Genomic DNA, 12311 nt, shown 5'->3' with positions numbered 1-12311 from the left:
ATTCCACAAAGTATTAGTTTAAGGGTGTGCACACTTATGCAACCAGCATATTGTACATTTGTTATTTTTTATATTTCTCCCCTAACAGATTTGTTTGTTTTTCAATTGAATTGTATAGGTTATAGGTCACATTAAAGGTGGGAAAAGTATTGAAATGATTATTGTGGTCTCATTTTTTTATATCACGAAAACCTGGCATTTTAACAGGGGTGTGTACACTTTTTGTATCCACTGTATATGCTACATGGCCCCACTAGTTGCTTTTAAAACATGTAACCCTTGATTCTGGACATGTACCTGGACTAGTGGCTTGCCCTGTTACTGGCGGACTCTGTTGGAGTGGTTTAGGCTGCCCACCATGGGTTCCTTTTGACCCATAAGCAGCATTGGGTAACCCTTTCTTGTACAGTGATGCCCTGATTGCTAGGTATAGGTCTCCATTTTTTCCCCAACTCATCTGCGGTCCTGCTTTCCCTATCTGCCAACCCGACTCTCATGTCCTCGTGCAAACTATTAAGGGCTTGTCCCCTCACCAAAAGGTCAGCCTGCCCTTCAGAAGTGGTGACCTGACACCCACTCACCTACCTATGAAAAATAAGTGCTTAGTTCAGCAGTATAGTCACACACACACTTTCATCTCCATTGTGTCTATGCTCACAAAATGTTTTCCCATGAGCTTCAGGTGTTAACTTAAAACACTGTAAGAGACACCCAGGTGAAGACCCCCACTGCAGCTGGTAGCATTTAGCATCCACCTGTGAAAACACATAGACCTCAGATCTTTTGGCAAGTGGTGGAATTCGTAAAATAATTTAACATTCCCCCACATTTAAAGACAATACAAAAAACTTCTAGTTCTAGACATTATGTCTCCTGTTGCACTGAAACTGAAAGATAACATCTCTTTTTCTTATTGCCCAGCCCTAAATTAACTCAACCTCAACTTGCGAGTTCATTTCCTTAAACAGTTACAATAGTGCATATACATGTCTGCTCAGTACTTTACAAAATATTTCTTCAGCATGCATATCTGTACAACATGGCATACAGTTCTAATATATCTGTAACACAAGCATCTTATATGAGCATTTTGACATTCACAAATGACACACAACCACTTACAAAATGTAGCTGGGCTGGCAGTATCTCCTTTTGTTACTCCCATATTCAGCACTGTATCAAAAAGATCAATCAAAAACTCGGCCTAATCTACAGACATAAAAAATACCTAGCCCCTGACTGTAAAGCCCCTGACTGTAGGCAGAAACTTGCTCAGGCCTTCCTCCTTCCATGTCTATGTTATGCCTCCTCCATTTTTTCATATCAACAATCTACCCTTTTGGCTAAACTCTGTCAATTATACAATAGTGTTTCAAGATTTGCTAGTAACCAGACTTACAAATCTCATCACTGCAATGCACTAAAACAACTCCAGTGCCTTGACTTCCCCAGCACCCGCTTTACTTCTAGCTGCAAATGACTCATACTCTTAAAACCCCTTTGCTGTCCTGCTCTATCCTCACTAATATCACGTTATACTCCTCCTGAAACTCTCCTCAGCTCTGACCAGTTCCTTCTAGACAGCTGTAAACCAAACAAAAACATTGGTTACAAACATAGTATTTTCCATGCATGGACAATCTCCCCCTTAACATTAGAATCATTTCTAACATAAATCTCTTTAAATCCAAACTTAAAACTTTTCTCCTAAATGCCAACACCTATCACTGCAATGATCCCACTTATATCCCACCTCACTACCTCTCACACTTTTAACACCCACCGATTGCAAGTGTCCCATTTCATTTGCATCTCTTTCTCTTTATTTGATTAAAAAAAAAAAAAAACTTTTGTACTGCATGTTATACACATTATTGTAATATTTATATAAACTTCATTCTCAAGCCTTTTGTAAATTTCTAATGTTCTCATGTAAAGCACATTTTTATAATGTTTGCATAACATAACACCCCTGCGTACAAAATCTCTTGAACCAACAAACACTTTAACCCTGTCTTTTTCCAAAATGAACTTAATGCCTGCAACTGGTACCCTCTAAAAACTCTCCCTCTTGAGGAGGCCGTGAAATATTTTAACTCTAAATTCTTAACTATCCTTGACAAGCATGCTCTCAAACGATCTATCAGAATTAAGTTCAAACCTGCCCCCTGGCTTTCAAAAGAAACTAGACAACTCATATTGCTCAGGAATAAATCATGGGCCAAGTAGAGAGCATCCAAAAATATCTTAGACCATCAAACATTTAGACAGCTAAGAAATACTACAAAAAAACCTATACTTACTGACAAAAAAAAAACTACTACTGTAAACTACAGCAATCTCACCATAACAATCCACAGAAGTTCTGGTCTAGCATTAATAAACTCTTACACCCAGGGCACTCCAGCACACCACCTCCTCTAGGAGCTGAAAACAATACCTCCCTTCAAACCGCCAATGCCTTTAACACCTTTTTACTGACACCATAAACTCTCTAGCCTGTCAACTTTCCACAAACTACTCTAATCTGCCAACCTCTTTACCTGATACCCTCCCCTCATTCCAATTACAACCTGTCGCAACCTCATACATCCAAAAACTTATACAGAAACTTAAGCCGTGTACCCCTTCTGCTGATCAACTACCATCTAAATACCTGCAACAAACAGCTAAAACAGTTGCTTAACCTGTATCCATCATTATAAACAGAAGTATAAATGAAGGAATTGTCCCGGATATCTGGAAAATCTCCCACATTATCCCTTTACATAAAGGTGGCAAATCCATCGATTATTCCAACTATAGGCCTATTGCTCTCTTATCACCATTAGCAAAAATTATGGAAAAATGAATTCACCAGCAACTAATTACCCACTTTATCCAACATAACAAACTAGCTAACTGTCAGCATGGTTTTAGGCCATTTCATAGTACCACCACAGCCCTCCTATCCTTCACCGACTCCATCAATAAAAACCGAAATAACAACATTCTCTCATCAGCACTCTTTATTGATCTGTCAAAAGCCTTTGACATGGTCAACCACCCCATACTCCTAAAAACTCTTGAATCCCTTGCTGTTGACTACAAGGCTGTTCTCTGGTTTAAGTACTACCTTAACAATAGGCAACAAGCAGTCTTCTGGGAGAATAAACTATCTCCCCACCTGCCAGTCTCCATTGGAGTCCCTCAGGGCTCTATTCTTGGTCCACTTCTATTCTCAGTGTTCATCAACAGCCTTCACTTAGAAATCCCTCAAGCTACCTGTATACAGTATGCATATGACTCCACACTCATATGTTCTGCCAACTCCATATCTGAACTACAATCCCTAACCCAGACAGTATTTAACTTAGTCGAGGAATGTTTTTTAAAACGTTGCCTCCTTTTGAATGCAAAAAAAAAAAACAAGCTCTTACTCTTCTCACCTACCAGTAAGTCCCCCCCCCCCAATCAATTTCTCTATCAAGTCAAATAATGGCACCATTATAAACCCTGACTCTACCACCAAACTATTAGGAGTCATCATTGACAACAACCTAACATTTGACAATCGTATAAACAACACAATAAAAAGTGTAAATAGAAAATTGGGCTCCCTGTATAAAATAAAACCCTTCTTAACCCCTATAGCCAGAACTACCATTGCCCACTCCCATCTAGTCTCCACTCTTCTCTATGCTTCCCCCATATTTACTAACCTAAAGAAAAATAATCTTACTAATCTAGCTAACTCCTATAATAATATTGCCAAATTTACCACTGGAAACCCCTTTAGAACTCATCATTGTCTGAACCTACAGCAGCTAGACTGGCTTGAACTACAAAACATCTTGCTACTTTCCCAACTTACTTTTGTTCATAAGATTTTCTACAAACCTAACAACACACTGATACTCTCTAACCTTATTACCCCCTATACAAACCTCAATTTCTTACGCTCTTCCACTAAACTCCTAGCTAGCATTAGCAAGTCTAATAACTTGGCAGGTGATTCCTTGTTTTCAAATACTGCTGGAAAACATTGGAACATGTTGCCATCAGATACAACTGCACTTCCCTCCTTCCTGCTTTTTAAAAAAAGGCTCAAGCTACATCTTAAAACACATTAGATAGGGTAACAGCAAGGGCAAAGCCAATTTGTCTGCAGATCTAACTGCACTTCCCTCCTTCCCGCTCTTTAAAGGAAGGCTGAAGCTACATATTAAAACACTCTGGCTTTGCCCTTGATGTTACCCCTTCTAATTTGTCTGCAGATCTAACTGCACTTCCCTCCTTCCCGCTCTTTAAAGGAGGGCTGAAGCTACATATTAAAACACTCTGGCTTTGCCCTTGATGTTACCCCTTCTAATTTGTCTGCAGATCTAACTGCACTTCCCTCCTTCCCGCTCTTTAAAGGAAGGCTGAAGCTACATATTAAAACACTCTGGCTTTGCCCTTGATGTTACCCCTTCTAATTTGTCTGCAGATCTAACTGCACTTCCCTCCTTCCCGCTCTTTAAAGGAAGGCTGAAGCTACATATTAAAACACTCTGGCTTTGCCCTTGATGTTACCCTTTCTAATTTGTCTGCAGATCTAACTGCACTTCCCTCCTTCCCGCTCTTTAAAGGAAGGCTGAAGCTACATATTAAAACACTCTGGCTTTGCCCTTGATGTTACCCCTTCTAATTTGTCTGCAGATCTAACTGCACTTCCCTCCTTCCCGCTCTTTAAAGGAAGGCTGAAGCTACATATTAAAACACTCTGGCTTTGCCCTTGATGTTACCCCTTCTAATTTGTCTGCAGATCTAACTGCACTTCCCTCCTTCCCGCTCTTTAAAGGAAGGCTGAAGCTACATATTAAAACACTTTGGCTTTGCCCTTGCTGTTACCCCTTCTAATTTGTCTGCAGATCTAACTGCACTTCCCTCCTTCCCGCTGTTTAAAGGAAGGCTGAAGCTACATGTTAAAACACTCTGGCTTTGCCCTTGATGTTACCCCTTCTAATTTGTCTGCTCTTGCTTTTGACATTTCCCCTACACTGCCTCCCCTCTCCTTTTTCTCAACACTTACCTTAAGCAGTGGTAACTGCCTCAAGTTTGTGTTGCAAACAGCAGATGTATTAAACTATGAACATAGTGTAAACAACCTCACATATCTTAATGTAAGAAAGACTTGTTATGTTTCGTATTTAGCTGATTTCTCCTTGACAAATGCTCTCTATCTACATTTAACTAAATACTTTTTCTTTACATTTCTGTAAGAATTCCATCTGAATACTGTGTTTGCTTAAATTGTATGACTTTGTAACCTCTGATCTCTCATAATTTTTATCAACAAGACTATTTTTTTTTTTCTTCTTATACTTGTACATTATAAATGTTTTAATGATACTGTGGAGCTTTTCTCCCCGGGCCTCCACTGAAAATGGAAATATATCCAGTTGGACTAGCCCGGTTAACAAATGTAAAATAAAATAAATGTAAAATAAATAAAACTTCATTGTCGGATGTTTTTCTTCTTTTTGTAACTTTGTAATAACTGTCAGGAGCTTTTCTCCTCAAGTCTCCACTGAAAATGGGCCATGGGCTCAGTTGGACTAACCCGGTTAACAAATGACAAATAAGGAAATAAAATAAATTTATTGTATAAATTTTATGTTTACAAACAAACTTCCTGCTTAGCTAACACAAACCCTGGTTATCCTATTTACAGGGCTAGTACCGCATACTCTTAACATCAGAATAGAACTAGAAATGACCTCTTTCCAGTTTGCTTAATGTTTTATGAAATGCTATTTATCTCATTGTTGCAAATTTAAAATCTGTTTAGTAAAAGTAAGAAACGTGACATTATATTGTTCTGATTTGTTGTATATTTAGTCAACAGGTACGTGAATCACACTGAGCTCCAAAATAATCAGTTATCAGTCCAGAATAATCTCCACTCTAAATATGACTTTCCCGATGCAATACAATCATACATTGAAGAGCAAACGCATGTTGGTAATTTTGCATTTAAACCTGCCATTAAACTACAACAGAGAATACACACTGGATGTAAACTATATAAATGTTATACATGTAACAAAATCTTTATACATAAGAAGGCTCTTTCAGCACACAAAAAAATACACATCATCAAGAAACCTTATAAATGTGGAATATGTGACAAGAGTTTTGCAAGGAAGGCTAACGTTTTAACACACAAAAAAATACACACAGGAGAGAAGCCATATAAATGTGCAGTGTGTGGCAAGAGTTTTACAAGGAAGGACAATGTATTAACACATGAAAAAGTACACACAGGAGAGAAGCCATATAAATGTGCTGTGTGTGGCAAACATTTCAGATGGAAGAACAACCTCCTAGCACATCAGAATGTGCACGTGGGAGAAAAGCCATATAAATGCACCACATGTGACAAGAGTTTTGTACGAAAGTGTACCCTTTCAAAACATGAGAAGCTACATACAGAGAAGCGATATAAATGTGCCATATGTAACAGAATTTTTACAGACAAGACTGAACTTTCAGCACATGGGAAAATGCACACTGAGGAAAAACCATATACATGCATCACTTGTGATAAGAACTTTTTAAGGAAGCGTGACCTTTCAGTACATCAAAAAATACATGTAGTAGTAGAAAAGCCTTATAAATGTGCCACTTGTGATAAGAATTTTCCATCAGAGATAAGCCTTTCAGCACATGAGAAAGTGCACAACACAGAAAAGCCATATAAATGTAACAAATGTTACAAGAGTTATAAAATGAAAACTACCTTTGAAAATCATCAGAAACTACACACAGGAGAAATTAAATGTACCGAATGCAGTAAGTGCTTCACACAACTTGGTCGTCTTCATTTACATCGTACCATTCACACAGACATACTACATAAATGTACTGAATGTGGTAAGTCTTTCACATGTGCCACTGACATGAAAAGGCATCAAGTCATTCACACAGGACCGGAAAAAAAAATTGATTGGCCAAAGAAGAGCCATAAAGACGATAGAGTGGACTATTGAGGATAAGAAAGAAATTATGTATTGTTACTATTATGTAAAACACCCAAAATTTCCAGACACAAGATATACAAAACGATTAAGAGAGAAATTAGAGGAAAGAAAAATACTCCACAGGAAAAACTGTCAGAAGCTTCAAAAAAAATACATTTATTTATACAACAGATTTTTGAAAAACAGTATATAGATCAAGAATTTTTGATTGGTTTGGAAAAAGAAGCAACTGAGGAAGTGAGAAAATATAAACAACAAAACATTTTTGAAAAATATAAAAAAGAAATATGGGCATGAGAAAGAAAGAGAGATTTGATATGGTGCAATATTTATGCAAAGGAAAAGCCAAATTAACTAATATAGAGAAGGTAGTCTCAAAGATATTCAAAGAGAAGTACAGGCAAAGGCATCCATGTATGGAAATTTCACAATAAAAAGATTAGTAGCACAAAGATATAATGTAGAAAGGATGATTAATAAAGTAGAAGTTAAAGAAATAGAAGTTGAAGTTATGGAGTGCCTGCGAAGTGAAGGATTTAATGTAGAAGGTCTAACACAGACTACATCACAGCATGATGGAGTGAGTCCCCAGAATAAGGAAAAGCAAGAAGACCAGGAGACATGTGAAGAAGAAATATGGACAGGAGAAAGGAAAAGAGATTTAATATGGTGTAATATTTATACAAAGGAGACAGCAAAACTAACCAGTACAAAAAGAGCAGCACCAAAGATATTTGAAGAGAAGTACAGGCAAAGGAATCCAGATATGGAAAACTTTACAATACAAAAATCAAATGTAGAAAGCACCACAACAGACTAGAGCAATGGATATCCAAATTAAGGGGAAACCAGTGGAACAGGAAGCAATTGGTCAGGTGCCATATCAAGATACTTCGGAGCCTTCCACAGGAAACCAGTATATAACAGTTCACTTGAAGCTAGACAGCAAGGAAAGAAACAGGAAACTCCGATGCAGTCAATGTTGAGGAGTGATATGCCAGTGAGTTCCCATATGACAGAGCAACAGATGACACAGGATGAAATTGAAGAGAATGTGCCACAGGAAGATGCTATAGAACTTTCTATAGAATGCCCACAGGAAACAGAAAATAAGGGATGTACCCTTAGTATGGAAGAAAAGGAGTTAAGAGGAGAGTTGCTTGATTTAATAGACAAAGACAGATATTTCAAGATCAGTGAGAGAAACAGACTGCAGAAGGTTAATAAAACCCCAAAAGTCAGAAGCTTGATAAAACAAATGAATGCAGTAATTAGGACTGTCCATAGAGATCCATGCGATATAACAGAAGTAAACAGAATATATTACTGTGCTGCTAAATTAATAACTGATAAAATTCTACCACAGGAACATAGGGTAGCAAGGGGAAAGTGTGTGTGGGGGGGGGTTGGGGGCGAAAGCGAATACCATCATGGAAATATTGACTAGAGAAAACTGTAAAGTAACTAAAACAAGAAGTGTCACTGTTAGAAGATTATAGAAGAGGGAATAGATCAACCAAAATATTAAGAAAGATAGATGTGATAAAAGCAATGCACAGTATTAGAATAGACCAGGATCTATTATGCACTATTGGAGATAACAAACTAAAATTTTCAAAACAAGCGGAAAGACTTAGAAGATACGAAGATAAATATAAGGGAAAAGCACAAAATAAGCAATTTATTGATGACCCATAACGTTTTATAGAGAACTGGAAAATAAGGTAAAAGGAATTGAAAGACTACCAAAAAAAAGAGAAAGTATTTTGGAGATATATCTATGAAGATCCTGTGGAACATAATAAAGATGCTAAATTGATAGAAGAAGTTAAAGAAATAATAAGAGGGTTAAAGGTACAGGATATGAAATGGGATGAAATAGCCAGAGAGATTGAAACAAAGTTGAGAAAAGCCTCTAACTGGAAAACCCCAGGCTCAGATGCAGTACCTAACTTTTGGCTTAAAGTATTAGCTTCTTTGCACAAGGATTTAGCCATGAGTTAAACTATTTATATGTGCACCCCAAACACACACCACACTGGTTAATAGCAGGAAAAACAATGCTCTTACTTAAGAGTAAACCTGCAAGCTACCCTACAAATTATAGACCAATAACTTGTCTTCCAATGACATATAAAACTATGTTCCAAAAAAGCCAACAGCTCGTTGGAATACACACGGCAAAACAACACTTTAATAAAAAATATTAAAAATATATAAAACATGTGAGCGCTTTCACAGTGTCCTCTCTGCTTCCTCAGACATACTACAGTAACTGCTGCCCTTGCTTAAATAATGATACATCTCTGTCAAATCCAATCAGTTAACAGTATCTTGAAAATAAAAATGAAAAAGACATACACTATATAAGCAATCAATTCATATAAATAATGGACTAAAAATGTATGTAAAAAACTGTAAAAGCTTGCTCTATATAGTTAGATAGTGTTAAAACTGTAGAATATATGTATAGATGTTAAAAGATGTGACTAAACATAATCAATGTTTCAAAGCCCTGTTCCTGAGAAAAGGTTTCAGTGAGACCTTACTATTTAGTCCAGGTGGTCTGTCAGCCTGAAATCTATTTATCCATTCTTGTTCTGAGGCTTCAGTCTTATTGTTCATGTTCCCACCTCTTTTATTTTCTTGTATAATGTGTAACACTAGAAATTTGAAGGTCTGTGTGGCTCCCTCCTTTATAACATGCATCGCAAACGCACTTGTCTCTCTTTTATTTTTGATGTCCCTTACATGTTCTAGGAGTCCATCTTTGAGCAGCCGATTAGTTTTGCCTACATAGTAGGCTGGGCATTTTGTACAGAGACCAAAATATACGATATTCTTACTATGACAGTCTGTATAAAAGTGTGTATCAATGCTGAACTTTCTAGTCGGGTGTGTATACTTCCCCCCTCCAAATATGAAGGGGCAAGCTGTACACCTTCTACAAGGAAAGGTACCTAGCCTATCAGACCTTGCATAGTGGTCTCCATCTAACTTCTTGTAGTACAACTACCTTTTTAATGACGTTGTTTTTAAAGGTAAAAGATGATGTAGCCCCTATAACACCTAGTTCATCCACATTTAACAATATGCCCCAATTATTTTTAATTATATCACAGACTGTACTGATATTACTTGCAATTGTTAATGGAATACGTAATACATCATTCTCTAGGTTCCTGGTTATTGTGGTACTGGTGGCATAGTTACTTAGTAGTATGTCTGAGGAAGCAGAGAGGACTCTGTGAAAGCGCTCACGTGTTTTATATATTTTTACTATTTTTTTATTAAGTGTTGTTTTGCCTTGTGTATTCCAATGAGTTGGTGGCTTTTTTGGAACATTATACTTTTATCGTTGGTCACTTTATCTGGATTCAGGGGATTTGTGTTTGATAGACATATAAACTATATATGGGAATTGACACCGACAAAGATCATAGTCATTTAGAAGAAAATTCAATTATGGCAGTAGAATAAAAGGGAAATAAAAGAAAGTCATATGGAACAAAGAATAATTTGTTGTTAAAGTCATAGTGGAGAACTGTAAAAAGGGGAATAATCTAAGTATGGCATGGATTGACTAAAAAAAGCATTTGATAGTATCCCACATTCGTGGAAAAAAAGAGTGCTTAAAAATGTATACGATACACCCTATACTGATTGACTACATTACAGTAACCATGAAACAGTGGCAGACTACTTTGCAATTAAGCCGTGATGGACAGATTATTATCCCAGGGATAAAAATTCAGAGGGGGATATTCCACAGTGACTCTCTGTCACCGTTGCTATTCTGTCTTGCAATTAATCCATTAAGCTGTTTACTTAACAGCTTAGGCCATGGCTACAATTTGGCTCCTAGAAAACAACAAAGTCCAATGACTTCTCATCTTCTCTTTGTCGATGATTTAAAACTGTATAGCTCATCAGACGAGGAACTGAAAGCACAGCTGCAGGTTGTCAAAACTTCAGATGATATTGGAATGTCATTTGGTCTTGATAAATGTGCAAAAGCAACTTTTAAAAAAAGGAAAACTGCAGCACCAAGAAAACATCAGTTGGGGACAAGAATGTGATATAAAGAACTTGTGCAAGAGGGACTGTATAAATACTTGGGAAATTGATGAAGGATCAGCAATAAAACATGAACAAATGTGAATAAAACTCAGTAAGGAGTACTTTAGAAGACTTAAATTAATCCTGAAAACAGCATTGACATCTAGGAATAAGGCCCCCGAAGTGTTGGATAGACTGTATACAAGAAGGATGCTTCATGCTTACCATATGATTTATTAAAATCATTGTATACAAAGATTATATATTCCCCATTCCAAAGGAGGGCTGGGCCTCCTTGAAATTAATTACATGTATAGATCTACAATCGTGGGACTCCACACATATCTACTGACCTCACAAGATCCAAATATAGTGAAAGTTTTGAAACATGAGGAGAATAAATCTAAGATGACGTCTCTGTTTAATCTAGAAGAAGCATATCGATGTCAAGCAGGAATGAAAATCAAACCAGAAGTAGATAAAAACCAGGCAGCAACTGAATGTGCTAAAAATCAAAAGAAAGAATATAAGGTGAAGGACCAGGTGAGAAGGTAAGAAATGTAGAAAAAACATAAATATAGTTGCAAATATAGAAAACTTGTGGAAGAGCCTCATGTTGCTCAAGAACAAATGTAGGAATGGTTAAGGAGAGGTGAATTCTCATCAAGAAATGAAAGGTTAATATTGGCAACCCAAGACAGTGGGCTACGTACACGCTGGTTTACAAAGTCCATTGAACATGTGGGAGAAACAGACATGTAGGTTTTGTAAAATGGAATAGGAAACAGTCACACACGTTGTTGCTGGTTGTGATGCACTAATGGCAGAGAGACCGTATACTGAAAGGCACAATAATGTGGCGAGACTGTTACACTGGAGATTGTGCAAACATTATGGTATCGAAGTGGGTGAAAAATACTGGAAACATGAGCCACAGAGAATCATAGAAAATGATGGTTTATACCACATGGGATCACCCAATACCAACAGTTCAAAAGATAGATGCTAGAAAACCGGATATAGTGGTCCAAGAAAAGAAGACAGAAGTAGCACTCCTGATTGAAATCGCCACACCTAGTGACTACATTGTCTTGCATACAGAGAGAGACAAAGTCATAAAATACCTTGATTTGCAGGCAGAATGAGAGCCATGTGGAAGAAAGATATCCAGACAGTTCCAATAATAGTAGGACCACTGCTCTTATTTACAATTGTATTTAGATATGTTACCAGTTCATGTAACACCGT

At 37.2% G+C, this 12311-nt stretch overlaps 1 protein-coding gene across 1 annotated transcript in view; it reads left to right on the top strand.

Annotated features, from left to right (window-relative positions):
• The window catches only part of LOC122797894 (zinc finger protein 1 homolog), a 192116-nt gene extending 185084 nt beyond the window's left edge, over window positions 1-7032 (top strand). Inside the window, exon 5 of the mRNA XM_044066413.1 lies at window positions 5863-7032. Within this exon, the coding sequence (XP_043922348.1) occupies window positions 5863-7013 (1151 nt within the window). The 3' untranslated portion in view covers window positions 7014-7032. The remainder of the gene's footprint in view (window positions 1-5862) is intronic.
• Window positions 7033-12311: the final 5279 nt, after the last annotated feature.

Source organism: Protopterus annectens, chromosome 3.part1 (assembly GCF_019279795.1).
Source record: "Protopterus annectens isolate FY-2018-M chromosome 3.part1, PAN1.0, whole genome shotgun sequence".
NCBI classification, from domain to species: Eukaryota; Metazoa; Chordata; order Ceratodontiformes; family Protopteridae; genus Protopterus; species Protopterus annectens.
The sequence above is the reverse complement of the archived record's forward strand: the minus strand, read 5'-3'. Positions and strand labels throughout refer to the sequence as shown.